The sequence below is a fragment of the Salvelinus namaycush genome, chromosome 24 (genome assembly GCF_016432855.1).
Source record: "Salvelinus namaycush isolate Seneca chromosome 24, SaNama_1.0, whole genome shotgun sequence".
Classification (NCBI taxonomy): domain Eukaryota; kingdom Metazoa; phylum Chordata; class Actinopteri; order Salmoniformes; family Salmonidae; genus Salvelinus; species Salvelinus namaycush.
Genome location: NC_052330.1, coordinates 11,165,414 through 11,190,856, shown reverse-complemented (window position 1 = coordinate 11,190,856; position 25,443 = coordinate 11,165,414). Strand labels below are relative to the sequence as shown.

The following is a 25,443-nucleotide window of genomic DNA, read 5'->3' as shown; positions in this document are numbered from 1 at the left end:
TTTCTCTGTGTGTGGAGTAATGGTGGTCTTTTTTTCCCCTCTGGTTGCACATTTAACATGCTGATAGAAATTTGTTAAAACGGATTTAAGTTTCCCTGCATCAAAGTCCCCGGCTACTAGGAGCACTTCCTCTGGGTGAACGATTTCTTGTTTGCTTATGGCGGAATACAGCTCATTCAATGCTTTCTTAGTGCCAGCCTCTGACTGTGGTGGTATATAAACAGCTAAGAAAAATACAGATGAAAACTCTCTAGGTAGGTAATGTGGTCTACAGTTTATCATGAGATACTCTACCTCAGGCGAGCAATCAAGACTTCCTTAGATATCATGCACCAGCTGTTATTTACAAAAATACCAGACACGGCTGTTCTATCCTGCCGGTGCGGCCCATAACCAGCCAGCTGTATGTTGGTAGTGTCATCGTTCAGCCACTTCTCCGTGAAGCATAAGATATTACAGTTTTGAATGTCCCGTTGGTAGTTTAATCTTCCATGTAGGTCATCTATTTTTTTTGCCCAAAGATTGTACGTTTGCAGGCAGAATGGAAGGAAGTGGGGGTTTATTCGATAGCCTACAAATTCTCAGAAGTAAAAAATTAAGTTACAAACAACGCAAATAAACTAACAAAAAAACACTATCGGTTGGGGGAATGTAAAACGTCTGCCTTCTTCTCCGGCACCATCTTATCTTTGTTAGAAATTACATGTTAGACATTACAGCACTGTCGGAGCTAGAAGTACAAGCATTTCGCTACACCCGCCATAGCATCTGCTAATCACGTGTATGTGACCAATAAAATTTGATTTGAAATGATTTATGACGGATACTCTCTCCAATACAATTCAGCATTGCAGAGTTATGTGCGTCCTTTCAAGCATACCCTTCTCATTAACCTGTGGTGAGTTATTCACAATTTTTGATGAACAAATAAGGTTTCATATCTAAGATGGCTAAATAAAGAACAAAATTATTGATTATTATTATTGTGCACGGGTCCTATAAGAGCTCTTTGTCACTTCCCACAAGCCGGGTTGTGACAATAACTCACAATAAATGTATTGTATAGTGTGTGTGTGGCAGGCTTACAATGATGGCAAAAAGAAACATTTGAGAGTGTGCTGACCCTGGTTCTAGAGGGGGTACGCAGCTGGAGGTTGAATGTTTGAAGGGGTACGGGACTATAAAAAGTTTGGGAACCACTGCTCTAGTGGTTGAGTGTAGAGTGTAGAGTGACACACAGCGTTTGATTCCATCATAGCTGCCGGTGATAGGCAGGACTCACAGGAGGTATGTTTGTAAATTAATTTGATCAAGCTATGTAGCCTATTGATTCCTTCTTGATGAAAAAAACGATAACATATTTTGTTGTTTCTCTGTAATACTAGCCACCTACCCATTTAATGAAGTTGGCTTTAGCTAGCCAGCTAGGTAGGTTCCCAATCTCCCAACATCATAACTTAGCTTGTCTAACTATCTTAGCTGGCATGTCTGCTGGCAAGGTTGCTAGACTTTACTGAATAATGTACTGAATGTACTGAATAATCACATTCCTACTAATCTTTTACACAGATTTTAGCAGAGATGCAGAGAAACATATTTATTTTCTTTAAAAAAAGAACCTCTAGTCATTAGGATACAGACAGCTCAAGGTGGTGTGCTTAAAACCTCTTAAGGATTAGCTGCTTTTTTTCAATTTTCTCCTAAAATTACATACCCAAATCTAACTGCCTTTAGCTCAGGCCCTGAAGCAAGGATATGCATATTCTTGGTACCATTTGAAAGGAAACACTTTGAAGTTAATGGAAATGTGAAAGGAATGTAGGAGAATATAACACAATAGATCTGGTTAAAGATAATACAAAGAAAAAACCAACCGTTCTTTTGTATTTTTTTGTACCATCATCTTTGAAATGCAAGAGAAAGGCCATAATGTATTATTCCAGCCCAGGTGCAATTTAGATGTTGGCCACTAGATGGCATCAGTGTATGTGCAAAGTTTTAGACTGATCTAATGAACCATTTAATTTCTGTTAAAAAATGTGTATCAAGACTGCCCAAATGTGCCTAATTTGTTTATTAATAACTCTTCATGTTCAAAATTGTGCACTCTCCTCAAACAATAGCATGATATTCTTTCACTGTAATAACTACTGTCAATTGGACAGTGCAGTTAGATTAACAATAATTTAAGCTTTCTGCCAATATCAGATATGTCTATGTCCTGGGACATTTTCTTGTTACTTACAACCTCATGCTAATCGCATTAGCCTACTTTAGCGCAACCGTCCCGTGGAAGGGAAATGCTTAAAATATGCTTAAAAATACTTGGCTTAAATGTAATCTGGCATTTTATGATAATATAATGATTTGTGTGTATTAATTATGATGCCATGAGTGCCAGTCATGCACCCATCATTTTAGAGGGAGCACAATGTACTTGTGGGGGGGCATCACCCCCCTCAATCCTCATATTCCTTGTGCCCCCTCTAAAATAATGGGTGCATGACACCCCTGTTCCCACATGACAACATATGCAATATAATGAAGTGAATAACCTTATTCTAAACCATATATATTCAAACCGAATAGTGAACCTAAGGTTAGTGTCAGCACCTTGCCAGTAGCCACACAGCAGGTTGTTTATGAAAGAGAACATTTCAGAGGGGTCTTGGGGCCTGATTGTTGATGCTGCTTTAGTTACAAAAGCAATGAGAAGAACAATACCAGACAGCATGCATGAGTGCTTCCAGACTGATGGAATTCATTTGAATGCACCTGGCGGGTACAATGTGACTATATTCCTAGGCCTTGGATCAGGTACATCTAGCCTTTCTCCTCAGAGCCTGTGGAAATGAAGAGCAGAACGAATAGGCTAGGTTGTCTGGGATGACTTTATCAATGAAATTCATATCTCCAGCTGTTCAAGTCCACTGCACTTTAATCAACAAATGCATTTTGGGCTTCCAGGGCTTATATGGGGCACATATTAGTCTTGTCTAGTGTCTGCCCCCCCATTGATTTGTATGCATTTTTGTGTCTTTTGATGCAATTCAACATATGGTGTATCCTTTTTTTGTACAGTATATTACTATATTTTATTCAAATAAAAATTAGCTTTTTTTGCAAAAAAACTTGCCTCTGAATCGGTGTCTTGAGAGTAAGTCATGGCAGACCCAGTATCTCTCACACTGAGACTTCTAGTAAGCAGGTTTCTTGAGCTTGTAATATTTCCCATTAAATTCCCTGAGAGGATTTTGGCGTCTTTCAGCCAGAATGTTGCAGGTGGTTGGGATACCAGGACACCATTACAGCCCTACCACAGAGAGTAAAACTGTCAACAAGCAGAAATATCTCTGTATGGGCGCAAAAGACCTTTCAGGGTGCAGGTGCTCCAACTCATGATATATGGTTGACTGGCTAGTGGCTTGTGTGGATATTTTAGTATATGGTGGTTAGCTAGAGAGTAGACAACCTATGTTGCTGCTGCCCTGACCCACATGTGCAACTCCCGCCTGAAGAAGGGATGGAGTTGGGTCGGAGGGTCGTTGATGCAGCCCCTCCTCTCTTTGTCTTTCTGTCTCTCTCTGCTGCGCGTATCAGCCACGCGTATCAGCCAACCAGACTGAATATTGATGATGATGATGAAAATCAAGTGTTTTCAAGTGCTACTCAAATGTTATTCTGCTGTGGCTGTCCTGTTGATATTCAAACTAGTGAGCTAGCTACACACACTTGACCCATGACCGCATCTCAAGCCATGCATGTTTGGATACCGAGTGTTCGCACTCTCCGTACAGGGCAGACTGGGACCCGGGCGCTCGCAAGCTCCGTACAGGGCAGACCAACAGGCACAACGGACGGGGTGGGGGTGGCTAACTTGACAACGTCACGACAACTTGCGGGCATTGGGTTTAGAACACCATCACCCAAAAGGGAACTTAGCGAGCAGGATGGCAAAGGGGCATGTGTTTGGCACAGGTAGACTCCTATCTGTGCACCTGCATGCTCCAAGTAGTAATGCAGTCATCAGAGCAGATGTCCTCCGAAAGCTTTTAATGAGTTAGAGAATACCGTATTCCCCTAAAATGCTCTCCAGCCAGATAAATAAATAAAAACGGGCAATTACTACGTATAAAAACCAAGATGACAGTTTAAGGTCATCCAATTTCTGTAAAACCTTATTAATATCTTGTTATGAGGAATATAACTTTAAAGCTATTAAACCTGACCACATGATTTCGTTTTGCCCTCCAGAGTTTTTCTGATTATTTAGCATTTCGTAGCTGTGTGTAATGTTTTTTCAAGAAGCAGAAATTCACCATGAAGCATTTCAACTTCTGTCATAGTAATTGCGCATCGAATTGGTGACCTTGCCGGCCAGTTGTTGCCTACAATATTTCCCTCCTCCTCACTCAGTGTCTATGGAAGTTGATAGTAGCCACTTGCTGCATAGAGTGTCAAGTCGCACCTTCCAGCCATGTTGGCAACACTGAGGTCTATTCCTGGTCTATTCAGGCCCCACTGACACTTCACCATGGCTCCTTAAAATGCAAATTAATATTGAAATGAATTATCCTCATTAACACTTATCCACATCCTGATGAGTTTTATTCCGACTCTGTCCCCTTCCTCCCGAAGCTATTCTCGCTCATGTCATTAATGCTCTCCCCAATGGTTCTCAAGAAGCCCAGTGTGGCAAATGAGTGCTAGTCATCAGTCCTCAGGGGCTCCTCAATGGCTGATATTATTAATAAGGCTCTCAGGCAGGCACAGTTTGGAATGAAATACCCTCACAATGATTCTCTGGCCCTGCCAGATCATTAGGGACTCAAGGATCATAGCTCCTCCAATCATTTCTATTTGGTGCCAAAATCATAAAGGGGAAAATAAAGTGAATTTATGGCCAGAGAGCACAATAGAGCACAAAACCTGGCATGGGTTTTAGGGATCTTATACATATTCCCATCACCTCTAGCGGAGAGAAAAACGTCCGGTATGTGTACGTTTGTATGTCACTTCTGATACTCAGTATGTTGGTTACAGTTCTTCTTAGTAATGGTTATGTGATATAGTTTGTGGACTGGTGGAGGGCCCTTACCCTAGAAGTTGTCTACGTGGTATCCATTGTTACAATAGAAAGGTTACAGAGGTGGGAAGAGGGAAGAAAGAGAGCTGCTGTTTCCTCTCATTCCATAGCTAAATGTCTGTTTGATGTCATATGGAGCTGTTCAGCCCACTTAAGCATGTATAACAGTTCTGTTAACAATACGGTACAGTATGTCCTGTAGGACATTTGCTGCATTTGTTTCCTTACTGACAAGCAGCACATTCAGTTTGAGATGGCTGTCATGTGTTTAAATGCTTACTTCAGTCAGCGCAGAAAGCAGTTAGTGTTGATGGAGCTGATGCATTTTGAATGACTGTTATTTGTCTAATTTATATTATATAATGCAGAATGAATTCAATTATATTTTTGAGTCCGTTTTGTTTAATTGCTTGTTGGTTCAATCACACAAGCATTGTATGTCTCTAATTACTTATTCATTGTAATGTTCCCATGTACACTGAGTGTACAAAACATTAAGGACACCTGCTTTTTCCATGACATAGACTGACCAGGTGAATCCAGGTGAAAGCTGGGATCCCTTATTGATGTCACCTGTTAAATCCACTTCAATCAGTGTAGATTGAAGGAGAGGAAAATTATTTTTAAGCCTTGAGATAATATAGACATGGAGTGTCTGTGTGCCATTCAGAGGGTGAATGGGCAAGACCAAATATTTTAGTGCCTTTGAACGGGGTATTGTAGCCGGTGCCAGGTGCACCGGTTTGTGTCAAGAACTGCAACGCTGCTGGGTTTTTCACTCTCAACAGTTTCTGTGTATATCAAGAATGGTCCAACACTCAAAGAACATCTAGTCAACTTGACACAACTGTGGGAAGTATTGGAGTCATCATGGGCCAGCATCCCTGTGGAAAGCTTTCGACACCTTGTAGAGTCCATGCCCCAATGAATTTAGGCTGTTCTGAGGGCATATTCAATATTAGGACAGTGATCTTAATGTTTTGTTTACTCAGTCTATCTCCGCAAGTACTGGTTCATATTTCATTATCCATAGTGGCCCAAGCTGTGTAAGAGACACTTTTGGTACTCAGTTGAACGTGTAGGCTAGTTTCACATCACTGCATTCCTCACTGTCCTGTGTCAATACCCTCCTCACCATCTCCAGGTGGCCTATCATATGTCTAAGGGCCTGCATTTGTCACTTTTACAGCCCCTATAGATCTGGGTCTTCTATCATTGAAGACTCTACATGTAGCCTACATTCACAGAGGCGTCTTCAATGGGAACACACCGTACCTGACTAGAGTACGATGACTGGCACATATAGCTGTAGATTAGAACGCACTCGGTTCATGGACAAAATACCCTAATGTTTGTCTTATTTACCCTTTATTTATATTTATATATTTTTGTATAACAATATCTTACGCAATATATACAAAAGTATACAAATTAGTGGATTCGGTTATTTCAGCCACACCTGTTGCTGACAGGTGTATAAAATCGAGCACACAACCATGCATTCTCCATAGACAAACTTTGGCAGTAGAATGGCCTTACTGAAGAGCTCAGTGACTTTCAACGTTGCACCGTCATAGGGTGCCACCTTTCCAACAAGTCAGTTTGTCAAATTTCTGCCCTGCTAGAACTGCCCCGGACAACTGTAAGTGCTGTTATTGTGAAGTGGAAACGTCTAGGAGCAATAGCGTCTCAGCCGCGAAGTGGGAGGCTACACAAGATCACAAAATAGGACTGCTGAATCCCAAAGAGCGAAGCGTGTAAAAATCATCTGTCCTCGGTTGCAACACTCAATACTGAGTTCCAAACTGTCTCTGGAAGCAAGATCAGCACAAGAACTGTTAGTCGGGAGCTTCATGAAATGGGTTTCCATGGCCGAGCAACCGCACACAAGCCTAAGATTGCTATGTGCAATGTAAAGCGTCGGCTGGAGTGGCGTAAAGCTTACCACCATTGGACTCTGGAGCAGTGGAAACGCGTTCTCTGGAGTGATGATTCACGCTTCACCATCTGGCAGTCCGACGGACGAATCTGGGTTTGGTGGATGCTAGGACACCGCTACCTGCCCCAATGCATAGTGCCAACTGTAAAGTTTGGTGGAGGAGGAATAATGGTCTGGGGCTATTTTTCATGGTTCAGGCTAGGAACCTTAGTTCCAGTGAAGGGAAATCTTAATGCTACAACAATTCTGTGCTTCCAACTTTGTGGCAACAGTTTGGGGAAGGCCCTTTCCTGTTTCACAAAGCAAGGTCCATACAGAAAGGGTTTGTGGAGATCGGTGTGGAAGAACTTGACTGGCCTGCACAGAGCCCTGACCTCAACCACATCGAACACCTTTGGGATGAATTGAGACGCCGACTGCAAGCCAGGCCTAATCTCCCAGCATCAGTGCCCGACCTCACTAATGCTCTTTTGGCTGAATGGAAGCAAGTAAGTCCCTGCAGCAATGTTACAACATCTAGTGGAAAACCTTCCAAGAAGAGTGGAGGATGTTATAGCAGCAAAATGGGGACCAACTCCATATGAATTCACATGATTTTGGAATTAGATGTTTGACGAGCTGTTGTCCACATACTTTTGGTCATGTAATGTACGTTTGAATGTATTTTTGGTAATTATCATCCTTATTTATCACCATCACTAACTGGTAAAAGTAACAAAAATAATAAAATACATAAAGTGTTCCAGTGATGTGCTTTTGAAGAATTATTAATGGCCATGTGCATTTTCTCTCACTACTGCATACCTTTAATGAAGGTATGAAAGTACGTAGGCTATTTTAATGAAAGTCATTTTTAAGCACACATGAACTAAATGGCTGCTCTTCAACACTGACATCTAATTGCCTGAAAGGTAAAAATGAAGGACTGTCAATACACTCCCTTTGTACAGATGATGCTGTAAGTGTAACAGTTTTAACTTTACGTCCGTCCCCTCGCCCCGACCCGGGCGCGAACCAGGGACCCTCTGCACACATCAACAACAGTCACCCACGAAGCATCGTTACCCATCGCTCCACAAAAGCCTTGCAGAGCAAGGGGAACCACTACTTCAAGGTCTCAAAGCGAGTGACGTAACCGATTGAAATGCACCACAGCTAACTAGCTAGCCATTTCACATCCGTTACATAAGCTTAATGGTCTATGAAGTTGGGGATTCCAAGCTTTATCTGTGTCAGTGAGTTGTTTTTCAGGAATATCATTAGTCTATATCACTGGGCTATATGTATATCCTGTAGTGGCAGAATGCTTTTCAGGTGGAATATATAAAAAGGTGTGGTAATCAAAACATTATATGATTATGCTAGCACATGTGAGTACAATCACATCTACAGCTTGTTGTGTCCTTAGTTTGATTTGACAATGCATAGTTGTTCAGTCTTTTCCATGGTAGGATCTACAAAGTCTCTAAAAGCCTTTTGTTGTGTATATGAAACTTTAACTTTACACCTACTTCATCAGCATCATCACTTTTCATGTACTCGCAAAGGTACAGTTCATAAAACCACAGGAAAAGAAGAAACAAAATCATCATGGGCATATTGATTGATTCTCAGATATGTTCCCTCAGTTGAAGTCTTGTTGTTCCTCAAGTTCAACTGTGTTAGAATGGTAGATCTTCTCATCAAGTGTAACAGTGCAGAAGGTGACTACTGCTACGGCAGAACAAAGGAAGCTGAATTATTATGTGCATATCTCAGGCGCTGAATGCTTGCCATTGTATTCAGCTGAGAAGGATGGTGTTCCCCAAGGAGTTGTACTGGGTACACCTCAGAATGCTTTCATCACACCATATATATCCCTCTACCATCTCTGGGTGCTTCCTATTTAGTGATTCCACTTCCACCAAAGCTGTGTCTTTTATCTCCTCCCTCTTCCCTAAAGGAAGTTGTGATAATGCATACATTTTTCATGACTTATGATTTCACAATTATTCCGTCATCTGACACATGCACATGATGTTGGTGAATATGTCATGAAACTTTTGCATATGTTATTAGTTGTTTTTTCCATTTAAAAAAGGAAAAATAAATTCACAACAAAATGTCAGTATTTATGAAGTATGTTGCTATTGTTTGATATTTTATCTAGTAAAATAAAATAAAATAAATTGTTTTACTTGTTTATATTGGCAAAGGGTGTTCTGATTTATTATTTATCAGATTAGATATAGCGTTAAGATCGTCTCATGAATATCATGTCTAACTGTTTATGCACAAGTGGTGTAGCCTATCGCTGAGAAATCTGCATATTCATTTTGATCATACAATTTTCATAAGTGTTTTCTTTCCATCCAAGAGTGTTTTGAGAGGCAGCCCTACTCTCTGCAGATGTGAGAGACTTGTTTCAGACCTTTTTAAATTATCTAGCCTGAATATATTTTGAATACCTTTGTTTTTCTCACTTTCACAGTGAATAAATTATGAAACCATCTCAAGCATGGGATTGGGTTGATATACAGAAGGAAGACATTTATACAGTAGTCTACTGACTGCAGGGACAGAAATGAACTTACATGTATACACTGAGTGTACAAAACATTAAGGACACTTGCTCTTTCCATGACATAGACTGACCAGGTGAATCCAGGTATAAGCTATGATCTCTTATTGATGTCACTTGTTAAATGTACTGCAATCAGTGTAGATGAAGGGGTAGAGACGGATTATTAAGCCTTGAGACAATTGAGACATGAATTGTGTATGTGTACCATTCAGAGGGTGAATGGGCAAGACAAAATATTTAAGTGCCTTTGAATGGGGTATGGTAGTAGGTGCCAGGCGCACCAGTTTGTGTCAAGAACTGCAACGCAGCTGGGTTTCACACTTAATTGTTCCCTGTGTGTGTCAAGAATGGTCCACCACCAAAAGGACATCCAGCCAACTTGACACAACTGTAGGAAGCATTGGAGTCAGCATGGGCCAACATCCCTGGGGGGGGGGGCTGAAACTCAATATTAAGAAGGTGTTCTTAATTTTTTGTACACTTAGTGTATGCTACAGTACAATTTTCCATTTCTGACTAAGATTATTATTGGAGCCTCTGACTCCTACTGTACATTAATCGAAAGCTAAATAACCTTACAATATCTCTGCTTGTTTTTCAATTGCTGCATAGCAAAACACCCAGCGTGCCATCGATAAGTGTTGATGCTATTAACAAATCAAATGAGTTTCACTCCCCCAGGTTCTAGAGTCTAGTTTAACTGTCTGTTTGGAGTAACACCTGAGCATTTGTAGGTGGATTTGTAGTAGTAGTGACGGACAATGGTGATGCCCTCATCTGTGATTCTGCATGAGAGGGCGCCCCTAGCCCAGGCTTCACATTACCTCCCTACACTCTGGGGCTAATGTTCTCTGGTCAGAGCCGCTGTGTGTCGTACAGCCTCCCGAGCTTGTTGGAATGCAACATGGGGCTGCATCTCTATTCATGCTGCCACCACTGATTGATAGGCTTTTTTTTCTCAGTGATTAGAGGCAGCTCATGTCTCCTCCACATAAGGAGAAAAAAAAGAAAAACCCTAGGCTTTGGCGAAGCTAGGAGGATAAACTTCCATTTCAATCAACAGTTGTGGAGTTGGAGTGTGCACTTCTTTTACCGTAATCATCCTTGTGTTGTACCTCAGTAATGAGGTTCTCTCCAACTCTCTTCAGGAGGGTAAAATGAAGGTGTTATGCAAAACAGCCTCACCAAACAGAATTATCAACTGAATTCTCTGTGTAGGAGGAGCTGACCTTTCCCGGCAGTAAAAAAAATTAAAAATACTATTGTACCATGAGTAAAGAAACCCCAATGGCAATATAATGACAGATCTGTACAGTTTAATGGTTTACTAATTGCATTTTTCAAAGTCGTATTACTGTTGTAGGGCCTACCGATTGCCCTTGCAGAAGTTTTTTGTCAGATAAAGGGTTATAACTTACTGAGAAATTCCTTCTCTTGAGATCTGACATGTTATTTGGATCCCCTCTTAGTTCCCTGGTGAATAGGGTCATTCTTCTGCCTCGCTCAATAATTGGTTCCCCCAAATGTATGTTTATAATTACTCATGTATGGATAATTGCTTGATAAATATTTCACTCCGTGCACAGCTGCTTGGGAGAGCTGTTTACATTTGCGATGATAAAAGGAGGCTCAGTTACAACATTAATGACTAGGGAGGCCCTCTGACTTCAACAATAGCCTGAGGTGTGTCTCTCTGTGTCAGGCAGTAAGCAAAACCCTGCAGCTTCTCTCTCACCATTGGACAGGGCCTGTGATATTGAGACAGCTGAGCTCTCTGGGTCTTTTGGAGTTCCTCCAATAATACCAGGCACTCCCAACTGCATAGTCAGAGAACAGCCTTTATCAGGCAGCTTTGACAGTGAGACATTATCAGGTAACTAATGCTAGGGGTTACGATTCACCAATGGCTGTTATTTGTGTTGAGGCTTATGAATGCGCTGTGGAAGCACGGCATGTTTAATTGCAGGCTATATACCATGTTTCCTTGTTGTTTACCCTTCTAATCCAGGCGGCAGGATGCTTTTGAGCTGCCATATGGGCTCCCTTCAGGACTCTCTGAGCTCCCTGCTTTAGTAGCGGATATGGTGAGGTGCAGGCAGCTTTTCAGGAGGGCTTCTCATTCTCCAATGCCATGGAAATGCCATGGAGTGCTGCTAATTAACATCATTTATTTTCTTTGTGCCTTTTTCTGTTCAGCAGAAACATGTTAACAATGCCTCAGAGGAGGACCTGATGTGTGTAATGTTAGACAGGAAGACGATTTGATAAGAGGGCTTGGCAGGGTGGTAGGGGCGTGGAGGAGCTAGCGGTGCAGGGTGATAGTGGCGTGGAGGAGCTAGGATTACAGGGTGGTAAGGGCATGGAGGAGCTAGCGTTACAGGGTGGTAAGGGCATGGAGGAGCTAGCGTTACAGGGTGGTAGTGGCGTGGAGGAGCTAGCATTACAGGGTGGTAGGGGCGTGGAGGAGCTAGCGTTGCAGGGTGGTTGGGGCGTGGAGAAGCTAGCGTTGCAGGGTGGTAGGGACGTGGAGGAGCTAGCGTTACAGGGTGGTAGGGGCGTGGAGGAGCTAGCATTACAGGGTGGTAAGGGCATGGAGGAGCTAGCGTTACAGGGTGGTAGTGGCGTGGAGGAGCTAGCATTACAGGGTGGTAGGGACGTGGAGGAGCTAGCGTTACAGGGTGGTAGTGGCGTGGAGGAGCTAGCGTTGCAGGGTGGTAGCGGTGTGGAGGAGCTAGCGTTGCAGGGTGGTAGTGGCGTGGAGGAGCTAACGTTACAGGGTGGTAGGGGCGGGGAGGAGCTAGCGTTACAGAGTGGTAGGGGCGTGGAAGAGCTAGCGTTGCAGGGTGGTAGGGGCGTGGAGAAGCTAGCGTTGCAGGGTGGTAGGGGTGTGGAGGAGCTAGCGTTATAGGGTGGTAGTGGCGTGGAGGAGCTAGCATTGCAGGGTGGTAGCGGCGTGGAGGAGCTAGCGTTGCAGGGTGGTTGGGGCGTGGAGAAGCTAGCGTTGCAGGGTGGTAGGGACGTGGAGGAGCTAGTGTTACAGAGTGGTAGGGGCGTGGAGGAGCTAGCGTTACAGGGTGGTAAGGGCATGGAGGAGCTAGCGTTACAGGGTGGTAGTGGCGTGGAGGAGCTAGCGTTACAGGGTGGTAGGGACTTGGAGGAGCTAGCGTTACAGGGTGTTAGTGGCGTGGAGGAGCTAGCGTTGCAGGGTGGTAGCGGTGTGAAGGAGCTAGCGTTGCAGGGTGGTAGTGGCGTGGAGGAGCTAACGTTACAGGGTGGTAGGGGCGGGGAGGAGCTAGCGTTACAGAGTGGTAGGGGCGTGGAAGAGCTAGCGTTGCAGGGTGGTAGGGGCGTGGAGAAGCTAGCGTTGCTGTGTGGTAGGGGTGTGGAGGAGCTAGCGTTATAGGGTGGTAGTGGCGTGGAGGAGCTAGCATTGCAGGGTGGTAGAGGTGTGGAGGAGCTAGCATTGCAGGGTGGTAGCGGTGTGGAGGAGATAAGGACATTAGGGGCGTGGAGGAGCTAGCGCTGCATGGTGGTAGGGGTGTGGAGGAGCTTGCGTTGCAGGGTAATAGTGGCGTGGAGGAGCTAGCGTTGCAGGGTGGTAGTGGCGTGGGGGAGCTAGCGTTGCAGGGTGGTAGGGGCGTGGAGGAGCTAGCGTTGCAGGGTGGTAGGGGCGTGGAGGAGCTAGCGTTGCATGGTGGTAGAGGCGTGGAGGAGCTTGCGTTGCAGGGTGGTAGGGGCGTGGAGGAGATAGCGTTACAGGGTGGTAGTGGCATGGAGGAGCTAGCGTTACAGAGTGGTAGGGGCGTGGAAGAGCTAGCGTTGCAGGGTGGTAGGGGCGTGGAGGAGCTAGCGTTGCAGGGTGGTAGGGGCGTGGAGGAGCTAGCGTTGCAGGGTGGTAGTGGCGTGGAGGAGCTAGCGTTACAGGGTGGTAGGGGCGTGGAGGAGCTAGCATTGCAGGGTGGTAGCGGTGTGGAGGAGATAAGGACATTAGGGGCGTGGAGGAGCTAGCGTTGCATGGTGGTAGGGGCGTGGAGGAGCTTGCGTTGCAGGGTGATAGTGGCGTGGAGGAGCTAGCGTTGCAGGGTGGTAGAGGCGTGGAGGAGCTAGCGTTGCAGGGTGGTAGGGGCGTGGAGGAGCTAGCGTTGCAGGGTGGTATTGGCGTTGAGGAGCTAGCTTTGCAGGGTGGTAGGGGCGTGGAGGAGCTAGCGTTGCAGGGTGATAGTGGCGTGGAGGAGCTAGCGTTACAGGGTGGTAGTGGTGTGGAGGAGCTAGCGTTGCAGGGTGGTAGTAGCGTGGAGGAGCTAGCTTGCAGGGTGATAGCGGCGTGGAGGAGCTAGCGTTTTCAGGGTGGTAGCGGTGTGGAGGAGATAAGGATGGTAGGGGCATGGAGGAGCTAGCGTTGCATGGTGGTAGAGGCGTGGAGGAGCTTGCGTTGCAGGGTGGTAGGGAGGTGGAGGAGCTTGTGTTGCAGGGTGGTAAGGGGCGTGGAGGAGCTAGCGTTACAGGGTGGTAGTGGCGCGGAGGAGCTAGCGTTACAGGGTGGTAGGGGCGTGGAGGAGCTAGCGTTACAGAGTGGTAGGGGCGTGGAGGAGCTAGCGTTACAGGGTGGGAGGGGCGTGGAGGAGCTAGCGTTACAGAGTGGTAGGGGCGTGGAAGAGCTAGCGTTGCAGGGTGGTAGGGGCGTGGAGACGCTAGCGTTGCTGTGTGGTAGGGGCGTGGAGGAGCTAGCCTTACAGGGTGGTAGTGGAGTGGAGGAGCTAGCGTTGCAGGGTGGTAGCGGTGTGGAGGAGGTAGCATTGCAGGATGGTAGCGGTGTGGAGGAGATAAGGACATTAAGGGCGTGGAGGAGCTAGCGTTGCATGGTGGTAGGGGCATGGAGGAGCTTGCGTTGCAGGGTGATAGTGGCGTGGAGGAGCTAGCGTTGCAGGGTGGTAGTGGCGTGGGGGAGCTAGCGTTGCAGGGTGGTAGGGGCGTGGAGGAGCTAGCGTTGCAGGGTGGTAGGGGCGTGGAGGAGCTAGCGTTGCAGGGCGGTAGGGGCGTGGAGCAGCTAGCGTTGCAGGGTGGTATTGGCGTTGAGGAGCTAGCTTTGCAGGGTGGTAGGGGCGTGGAGGAGCTAGCGTTGCAGGGTGATAGTGGCGTGGAGAAGCTAGCGTTACAGGGTGGTAGTGGTGTGGAGGAGCTAGCGTTGCAGGGTGGTAGTAGCGTGGAGGAGCTAGCGTTGCAGGGTGATAGCGGCGTGGAGGAGCTAGCTTGCAGGGTGATAGCGGCGTGGAGGAGCTAGCTTTTTCAGGGTGGTAGCGGTGTGGAGGAGATAAGGATGGTAGGGGCATGGAGGAGCTAGCGTTGCATGGTGGTAGAGGCGTGGAGGAGCTTGCGATGCAGGGTGGTAGGGACGTGGAGGAGCTAGCGTTACAGGGTGGTAGTGGCGCGGAGGAGCTAGCGTTACAGGGTGGTAGGGGTGTGGAGGAGCTAGCGTTACAGAGTGGTAGGGGCGTGGAGGAGCTAGCGTTACAGGGTGGGAGGGGCGTGGAGGAGCTAGCGTTACAGAGTGGTAGGGGTGTGGAAGAGCTAGCGTTGCAGGGTGGTAGGGGCGTGGAGACGCTAGCGTTGCTGTGTGGTAGGGGCGTGGAGGAGCTAGCCTTACAGGGTGGTAGTGGCGTGGAGGAGCTAGCGTTGCAGGGTGGTAGCGGTGTGGAGGAGGTAGCATTGCAGGGTGGTAGCGGTGTGGAGGAGATAAGGACATTAAGAGCGTGGAGGAGCTAGCGTTGCATGGTGGTAGGGGCATGGAGGAGCTTGCGTTGCAGGGTGATAGTGGCGTGGAGGAGCTAGCGTTGCAGGGTGGTAGTGGCGTGGGGGAGCTAGTGTTGCAGGGTGGTAGGGGCGTGGAGGAGCTAGCGTTGCAGGGTGGTAGGGGCGTGGAGGAGCTAGCGTTGCAGGGTGGTAGGGGCGTGGAGGAGCTAGCGGTGCAGGGTGGTATTGGCGTTGAGGAGCTAGCTTTGCAGGGTGGTAGGGGCGTGGAGGAGCTAGCGTTGCAGGGTGATAGTGGCGTGGAGAAGCTAGCGTTACAGGGTGGTAGTGGTGTGGAGGAGCTAACGTTGCAGGGTGGTAGTAGCGTGGAGGAGCTAGCGTTGCAGGGTGATAGCGGCGTGGAGGAGCTAGCGTTGCAGGGTGGTAGGGGCGTGGAGGAGCTAGCGGTGCAGGGTGGTATTGGCGTTGAGGAGCTAGCTTTGCAGGGTGGTAGGGGCGTGGAGGAGCTAGCGTTGCAGGGTGATAGTGGCGTGGAGAAGCTAGCGTTACAGGGTGGTAGTGGTGTGGAGGAGCTAGCGTTGCAGGGTGGTAGTAGCGTGGAGGAGCTAGCGTTGCAGGGTGATAGCGGCGTGGAGGAGCTAGCGTTGCAGGGTGGTAGCGGTGTGGAGGAGATACGGATGGTAGGGGCATGGAGGAGCTAGCGTTGCATGGTGGTAGAGGCGTGGAGGAGCTTGCGTTGCAGGGTGGTAGGGACGTGGAGGAGCTTGTGTTGCAGGGTGGTAAGGGGCGTGGAGGAGCTAGCGTTACAGGGTGGTAGCGGTGTGGAGGAGATAAGGATGGTAGGGGCATGGAGGAGCTAGCGTTGCATGGTGGTAGAGGCGTGGAGGAGCTTGCGTTGCAGGGTGGTAGTGGTGTGGAGGAGCTAGCGTTTCAGGGTGGTAGTTGCGTGGAGGAGCTAGCGTTTCAGGGTGATAGCGGCATGGAGGAGCTAGCGTTGCAGGGTGGTAGCGGTGTGGAGGCGATAAGGATGGTGGGGGCATGGAGGAGCTAGCGTTGCATGGTGGTAGAGGCGTGGAGGAGCTTGCGTTGCAGGGTGGTAGGGACGTGGAGGAGCTTGTGTTGCAGGGTGGTAAGGTGCGTGGAGGAGCTAGCGTTACAGGGTGGTAGTGGCGTGGAGGAGCTAGCGTTACAGGGTGGTAGGGGTGTGGAGGAGCTAGCGTTGCAGGGTGGTAGGGGCGTGGAGGAGCTAGCGTTGCGGGGCTTGAAGGAACTAGCGTTGCATGGTGGTAGTGGCGTGGAGGAGCTAGCGTTGCAGGGTGATAGTGGCGTGGAGGAGCTGGCGTTACAGGGTGGTTGTGGCGTGGAGGAGCTAGCGTTGCAGGGTGGTAGTGTTGTGTAGGAGCTAGCGTTGCAGGGTGATAGCGGCGTGGAGGAGCTAGCATTGCAGGGTGGTAGGGGCGTGGAGGAGCTAGTGTTACAGGGTGGTAGCGGTGTGGAGGAGCTAGCGCTGCAGGGTGGTAGCGGTGTGGAGGAGATAAGGATGGTAGGGGCGTGGAGGAGCTAGTGTTGCAGGGTGGTAGGGGCGTGGAGGAGCTTGCGTTGCAGGGTGGTAGGGGCGTGGAGGAGCTAGCGTTGCGGGGCTTGAAGGAGCTAGCGTTGCATGGTGGTAGGGGCGTGGAGGAGCTAGCGTTGCAGGGTGGTAGCGGTGTGGAGGAGATAAGGATGGTAGGGGCGTGGAGGAGCTAGTGTTGCATGGTGGTAGGGTGTGGAGGAGCTAGCGTTGCAGGGTGGTAGGGGCGTGGAGGAGCTAGCGTTGCGGGGCTTGAAGGACCTAGCGTTGCATGGTGGTAGGGGCGTGGAGGAGCTGGCGTTACAGGGTGGTTGTGGCGTGGAGGAGCTAGCGTTGCAGGGTGATAGTGGTGTGGAGGAGCTGGCGTTACAGGGTGGTTGTGGCGTGGAGGAGCTAGCGTTGCAGGGTGGTAGGGGCGTGGAGGAGCTAACGTTGCAGGGTGGTAGGGGTGTGGAGGAGCTTAAGTTGCAGGGTAGTAGGGGCGTGGAGGAGCTAGCGTTGCAGGGTGGTAGGGGCGTGGAGGATCTTGCGTTGCAGGGTGGTAGGGGCGTGGAGGAGCTTAAGTTGCAGGGTAGTAGGGGCGTGGAGGAGCTAGCGTTGCAGGGTGGTAGGGGCGTGGAGGAGCTATCGTTGCAGGGGGTAGTGGTGTGAAAGATCTAGCGTTGCAGGGTGGTAGTAGCGTTGAGGAGCTAGCGTTGCAGGGTGGTAGTGGCGTGGAGGAGCTAGCGTTGCAGGGTGGTAGCGGTGTGGAGGAGATAAGGATGGTAGGGGCATGGAGGAGCTAGCGTTGCATGGTGGTAGAGGCGTGGAGGAGCTTGCGTTGCAGGGTGGTAGGGACGTGGAGGAGCTTGTGTTTCAGGGTGGTAAGGGGCGTGGAGGAGCTAGCGTTACAGGGTGGTAGTGGCGTGGAGGAGCTAGCGTTACAGGGTGGTAGGGGCGTGGAGGAGCTAGCGTTACAGAGTGGTAGGGGCATGGAGGAGCTAGCGTTGCAGGGTGGTAGGGGTGTGGAGGAGCTAGCGTTGCAGGGTGGTAGGGGAGTGGAGGAGCTAGCGTCGCAGGGTGGTAGGGGCGTGGAGGAGCTAGCGTTGCATGGTGGTTGTGGCGTGGAGGAGCTAGCGTTGCCGGGTGATAGCGGCGTGGAGGAGCTAGCATTGCAGGGTGGTAGTGGCGTGGAGGAGCTAGCATTGCAGGGTGGTAGGGGCGTGGAGGAGCTAGCGTTACAGGGTGGTAGCGGTGTGGAGGAGCTAGCGTTGCAGGGTGGTAGCGGTGTGGAGGAGATAAGGATGGTAGGGGCGTGGAGGAGCTAGTGTTGCATGGTGGTAGGGGCGTGGAGGAGCTTGCTTTGCAGGGAGGTAGGGGCGTGGAGGAGCTAGTGTTGCATGGTGGTAGGGGCGTGGAGGAGCTTGCTTTGCAGGGAGGTAGGGGCGTGGAGGAGCTAGTGTTGCAGGGTGGTAGGGGCGTTGAGGAGCTTGCGTTGCAGGGTGGTAGCGGCGTGGAGGAGCTAGCGTTGCAGGGTGGTAGGGGCGTGGAGGAGTTTGCGTTGCAGGGTGGTAGGGTCGTGAAGGAGCTTGCGTTGCAGGGTTGTAGGGGCGTGGAGGAGCTAGTGTTGCAGGGTGGTAGGGGCATGGAGGAGCTAGCGTTGCAGGGTGGTATTGGCGTGGAGAAGCTAGCGTTGCAGGGTGGTAGGGGCTTGGAGGAGCTTGCGTTGCAGGGTGGTAGGGGCGTGGAGGATCTTGCGTTGCAGGGTGGTAGGGGCGTGGAGGATCTTGCGTTGCAGGGTGGTACTAGCGTGGAGGAGCTTGCGTTGCAGGGTAGTAGGGGCGTGGAGGAGCTAGCGTTGCAGGGTGGTAGGGGCGTGGAGGAACTTGCGTTGTGGTAGGGGCATGTAGGAGCTAGCGTTGCAGGGTGGTATTGGCGTAGAGAAGCTAGCGTTGCAGGGTGGTAGGGACGTGGAGGAGCTAGCGTTGCAGGGTGGTAGTGGTGTGAAAGAGCTAGCGTTGCAGGGTGGTAGTGGTATGGAGGAGCTAGCGTTGCTCCCTGACTCTGACTCTGACTGTTCTGACTGTATGTTGTGTGGTTTTGGATTAGGGAACTAATTTACTGGGAAACAGATGGAAAAACACCAGTTTTACTTTCATTCTACTGATACATGAAATGACGGTATAGTAAGCATGGAGGCTGGCCCAGATAAACATACAGTAGGTGTCAGGAACCGCTTGGCATACCACACGATTGAAAGGGAAAGGGGGATACCTAGTCAGTTGTGCAACTGAATGTATTCAACTGAGATGTATCTTCCGCATTTAACCCAACCCCTCTGAATCAGAGAGGTGCGGGGGGCTGCCTTAATCAACATCCACGTCTTCGGCGTCAGGGGAACACTGTTAACTGCCTTGCTCAGGGGCAGAACGACAGATTTTAACCTTGTCAGCTCGGGGATTCGATCCAGCCTTCCAGTTACTGGCCCAACGCACTAACCACTAGGCTACCTGCCGCCCCACCTAACAGTGGGAATACATGCACTTTGTTTGGTTATATTTTCAAAAAAAAATGTGTATAATTTATCAGTTCCTGCTGGATGAGTAACAGTTGTGCCGGCACTATTTCAATATAGGTCCTGTACATGGAGAGGCATGTCATTCCCTGAGCAATAGTACTCATAAACAACGCATTAAAGAGGATCATTACGTGTCATACAATGGAACAAGGTAGGCTGAGCTCTATAGTTATAGTTGGCATGCATAGGGAATCATTTCAATAAAATGTAAACAAATGCCAAGCTTAGCCTCTGTTTAGCAGGCAAGTTCCCTGAAAATACTAACATTTATTTACGAACTCTTCTGGGAGCAGTGAGTTTGTGAGTTATTGTTTGTACCTGGAATGACATTAGAATCCTGTCATTTGGACACAACTGTGCATTTGGATTAATGTATGATCTATGAGCCGTACTCATATAGTGCCAGATGTATAGTGGCTAGCTAGGTTGCCAGAGACAGACAGACAGACAGACAGACAGACAGACAGACAGACAGACAGACAGACAGACAGACAGACAGACAGACAGACAGACAGACAGACAGACAGACAGACAGACAGACAGCATGGGGCAGGAGCAGCGTGAGGGGTTGTGAGCTGGTCAGCCCTGGGCTGGACTGAGCCATGGACAGACTGGTTTTAATAGAGAGAAACTTGATGTTTTGACGACTTGAAAGTACATTTACGAAGTATTGCCTAGCAGCATGGGGAATGTATCACTGAGCACCCACAGGAGAAGTTAATTTAGTTGTGGCATCTGTTGCGATAGTCAAGCTCATCAACAGTCAGTCGAAGGAACACCAGTCAAGAATTCCAGTCACGAAAATACTGCCTGTGCAAGTGCACAGAGTCCTTTATACAGGCGGTGGTTCGTTAAACTGAGATCTCACAAATATTTAAAGGCCATTTTCTATCCGTTCACATGGAATTTACAGCAGGAGCAATCCAATTATCCCACAGGTATTTTTTTTACTCCGCCAACTGTAATAAATGGAGTGCGCAGACATAGCTTTATTAGTAAGGACAGTGCCTATAAAATAAGAAGATCGTTAGTTGCAGATATGAAGTGGAGTTTAAAGCATCCTGTAGTTGTTGGGATTTGGGAACCATTAGCGTCAGTGCTATGAAGCGCTATCTAGCTCTAACACTGTTGGGACACACTGTTATCCTTCTCCTTACCGCAGCCCTTTGAAGTGCCATGGCTGATAGTCGTATCAACACTGGTGTCATGTCCAATCAGACACTGAGACCCAAACGGTCTGGGAAGAAAGGGTCTAGCCTTGCCAGCTTCAATTTCCCACAGAGGCCAACATCGAGGTGGGTGGGGACACGACCCTGAGGAACTCTGCCCCTCTCGGGCAATTCGAGACAGCTGCGTGATGGGGAGGAGGAGAGAGAAGACGCCGGTGTCACGACCCCTTGGTGTGGTGTTCAAGCAGATTTCCCTGTCCTCCCTCCCTTCCAGCACATATGTTGAGATACATCACTCCAACACATCTCTCAGGGCTCTGATAACCTCCAGCAGTTCAGCAATAAAAAGTTGGCATGGCCCACAACTGTACACATGCATCTTTCTCTTTAAATTTGTTTACCTTTATTTAACTAGGCAAGTCAGTTAAGAACAAATTCTTATTTACAATGACGGCCTAGGAACAGTGGGTTAACTGCCATGTTCAGGGGCAGAATGACAGATTTTTACCTTGTCAGCTCGGGGATTCGATCAAGCAACCTTTTGGTTACTGGGCCAAGACGCTAACCACTAGGCTACCTGCAACCCCAAATCATGTTGCAAAACTCATGAAAAGATAACATTGATTTTGTCTGATACTAAAGTTCATTTATTTTCTCTCCATTTTCCTTACAGATCAGCATATTGGAACGACAAATATTTGACTTCCTTGGGTACCAGTGGGCTCCCATCCTCACAAACTTTGTGCACATCATCACAGTCATCTTGGGCCTCTTTGGGACTGTACAGTTCAGACCAAGATACGTGACCGGGGTGAGTTATATCTTCCTTGATTTCCTATGGAGTCATATATTAATATCTTGGGATATTAATCTTGGGATAAGTGGTTTTATGGAAAGTGGTGTTATGAAGCAATTAATATATCTTACATGTTTGATTGACAAGGTAATATAAGGTAATATTACATGTTCATATTTATTGATTGCATTTATATTTATAGTGTCTATACTGAACAATAATACTGTATATAGTCTTATAACTGATATGATGTCAAGGCCTATGACCTTTGACCTACACAGTATAAAAATAAAGAGAGCAGGAATAAATATTAATTCAAGACTCTCCTACCTGAAATAAGTCTCTCATCTTGACAACCTTTCAATCAAACCATACATGTAAACTCAGCAAAAAAAGAAACGTCCTCTCACTGTCAACTGCGTTTATTTTCAGCAAACTTACCATGTGTAAATATTTGTATGAACATAACAAGATTCAACAACTGAGACATAAACTGAACAAGTTCCACAGGCATGTGTCTAACAGAAATGGAATAATGTGTCCCTGAACAAAGGGGGGGTCAAAATCAAAAGTAACAGTCAGTATCTGGTGTGACCACCAGCTGCATTAAGTACTGCAGTGCATCTCCTCCTCATGGACTGCACCAGATTTGCCAGTTCTTGCTGTGAGTTGTTACCCAACTCTTCCAATGGGATTGAGATCCGGGCTCTTTGCTGGCCATGGCAGAACACTGACATTCCTGTCTTGCAGGAAATCACACACAGAACGAGCAGTATGTCTGGTGGCATTGTCATGCTGGAGGGTCATGTCAGGATGATCCCGCAGGAAGGGTACCACATGAGGGAGGAGGATGTCTTCCCTGTAATGCACAGCGTTGAGATTGCCTGCAATGACAACAAGCTCAGTCCGATGATGCTTTGACACACCACCCCAGACCATGACGGACTCTCCCCATCCAAATCAATCCCGCTCCAGAGTACAGGCCTTGGTGTAATGCTCATTCCTTCGACAATAAACGCGAATCCGACCATCACCCCTGGTGAGACAAAACTGCGACTCGTCAGTGAAGAGTCCTTTTTGCCAGTCCTGTCTGGTCCAGCGACGGTGGGATTGTGCCCATAGGCGACGCTGTTGCTGGTGATGTCTGGTGAGGACCTGCCTTACAACAGGCCTACAAGCCCTCAGTCCAGCCTCTCTCAGTCTGAGCCCTGAAGGAAGGATTGTGCATTCCTGGTGTAACTCGGGCAGTTGTTATTGCCATCCTGTACCTGTCCCGCAGGTGTGATGTTCGGATGTACCAATCCTGTGCAGGTGTTGTTATACGTGGTCTGGCACTGCGAGGACGATCAGATGTCCGTCCTGTCTCCCTGTAGTGCCGTCTTAGGCGTCTCACGGTATGGACATTGCAATTTATTGCCCTTGCCACATCTGCAGTCCTCATGCCTCCTTGCAGAATGCCTAAGGCATGTTCACGCAGATGAGCAGGGGCCCTGGGCATCTTTCTTTTGGTGTTTTTCAGAGTCAGTAGAAAGGCCTCTTTAGTGTCCTAGGTTTTCATAACTGTGACCTTAATTGCCTACCGTCTGTAAGCTGTTAGTGTCTTAACAACCGTTCCACAGGTGCATGTTCATTTATTGTTTATGGTTCATTGAACAAGCATGGGAATGGGAAACAGTGTTTAAACCCTTTACAATGAAGATCTGTGAAGTTATTTGGATTTTTACGAATTATCTTTGAAAGACAGGGTCCTGAAAAAGGAATGTTTCTTTTTTTGCTGAGTTTATATTATGGAGACTTAAAACCCAGGCATTTTGACTCAGCCGTCAGAGAGAGCCGCTGTCATACAGCAGAGAGTTTACCTTGACAGCCCCTCCTCCTCACCCCTCCTCACCCCCTCCTCCCCTGTAGAAATGGAGCCTCAACCCACTATCAGCCTCAGCTATCAAAGTCTATGCCTGTAAAGATAAATGGCTTACTGTCCAATATTACTCTTGCTTATATCCGTTTTGGTAATGCTGTCAGAGCAGATGAATTTTTATTCTAATTTAACATGGCTCTTGCCAGTAGCTGGAGAAAGGCCAAATTAGGTTCCACTACACGCACCCATCTTCTGGATCTAATGTCTTGACAACATGTCAGATTATAGAGGCGGTAAAACCTTCCTCCGTGGCGGCTCTGCCCCTCTGTCAATGGTCTGGTGAATTAGGCCTGGAAACATATACACTTGTGCCCTAACACATTCATGGATTGCCCCCTACTGCTCCCTCCAACCTCCACCCCCTGGGTTTAGAGACCATCACCAGCTCATGTACCAGTTTGGATTATGGCCCTAATTGAAGTCAATGGCTTGGCCTAGCCCTGCTCCACCTCACAGACGTGGGAGAATCATTATGCCGCCACACGTCTACTTCGAGAGACGTGTCAGCCAGACAGCCGCACTCCAGTTGGGAGGAAGGCATGTAGTATTGACCTTCAACCCTCCCCTCGGGCGTTTCAGCTGATTCGCTGTATAAATTGTACGTACAGCATGTGCCTGCCGACATTATCTGCTTCTAAAAGGGATTTTTAAGTAAAGGGAAAGGTTTTCTGCACCTGTGACAGCTTGCAGTGGTCTCTCCCCCTCTCTCACCCTCTCCCCCTCTGAGGCCATCTGGGGTGAGAGTCAGTCATTCCCAACACATTACCAAGGAGTCCCCATGACTACGGGAGAGGATAGGCCCACCCCGCCCACCTACTGAGGCCCGGTCCAATGTTGGGACAGTCCACATACTACAGGGGTTCCCAAACCTTTCTGGGCCCCACAACCCCATTTTGATATCAAAGAATGTTTGTGGCCCCACCATGTAAAAAAAGTGATCAATGTAAAAAAAAATAATAATAATCATCACCGGCCAGTGTTAACTTTTTATAATGGGTCTATTACAGTCTATTACAAATCAGTCTGACAGTACTTTTGACAGTATTTCAATCTGAAGGAAGTATGGTTTGAAGTGACTGAAATGCATCAGAAAATATATTGTTCAGAAGATCATCCGACAATAATTTTGTATGATTTTCTGTGTAGAAAAGATCATCATTGATTATGTTATTTCCCCCCAGTCTGATTTAGTGCCTGGTCTTGTCCACTCTGTTCTAATGAGTCCTGCATGGCTTGTGGGTATTGCAGTGGGAAACAGTCTTGTCTTTTCAGTGATGGGGTCATAATATTTTGTAGCTTAAACCATTCAAAAGATAGTGCCACGTTTGTAGGAAGAAACCGCATCTAGCAGCTACCGGAGGTTAATGACTTAACCCCGGTTCTATGAAGCGGAAATTTTATCTTGCGACCCCATTTTCAAATCAGGCGACCCCATATGGGGTCACGACCCCTAGTTTGGGAAACACTGCCATACTGTATCCCTTTCTGTAAATGTTCCTCTTTAGCTACAGTGCTCTATCCATAATATTGCATATCTCCATGATCCATCAGGTTATACATTCATGATGAATATCACTGTATCCTGCAAAGATATTTGATCAGATCTTTCTTATTGTCATAAAGTACACATTTTCTTAACTAGGCAAGACAGTTCAGAACAAATTCTTATTTACAATGACGGCCTAGGAACAGTGGGTTAACTGCCTTGTTCAGTGGCAGAACGACAGATTTTTACCTTGTCAGCTCGGGGATTCGATCTAGCAACCTTTCGGTTACTAGTCCAACACTCTAACCACTAGGCTACCTGCCGCCCCACTAGTGTCAGCTATGGCTCCTGTAGTGATATTTGTCCTCGATTATGTGCATTTAACAGATAAGTGGATACATATATTTGCGGTGGCGTAAAGTGCTTAATTATTAATACTTTAAACTACTACTTAAGTCGTTTTTGGGGGTTTATATTATACTATTTATATTTTGACAACTTTTACTTTTACTTCACTACATTCCTAAAGAAAATAATGTACTTTTTACACTGTACATTTTCCTTGACACCCAAAAGAACTCGTTAAATTTTGAATGCATAGCAGGACAGGA

The 25,443-nt window shown here is 47.6% G+C and overlaps 1 protein-coding gene across 2 annotated transcripts in view; it reads left to right on the top strand.

Moving 5' to 3' along the window:
* Positions 1-25,443, top strand: part of nkain2 (sodium/potassium transporting ATPase interacting 2) — a 170,328-nt gene that overhangs the window by 62,911 nt on the left and 81,974 nt on the right. For both annotated transcript variants that reach the window (XM_038962861.1, XM_038962860.1), the window contains exon 2: positions 21,306-21,443. In XM_038962861.1, the coding sequence (XP_038818789.1) occupies positions 21,306-21,443 (138 nt within the window). The remainder of the gene's footprint in view (positions 1-21,305; positions 21,444-25,443) is intronic.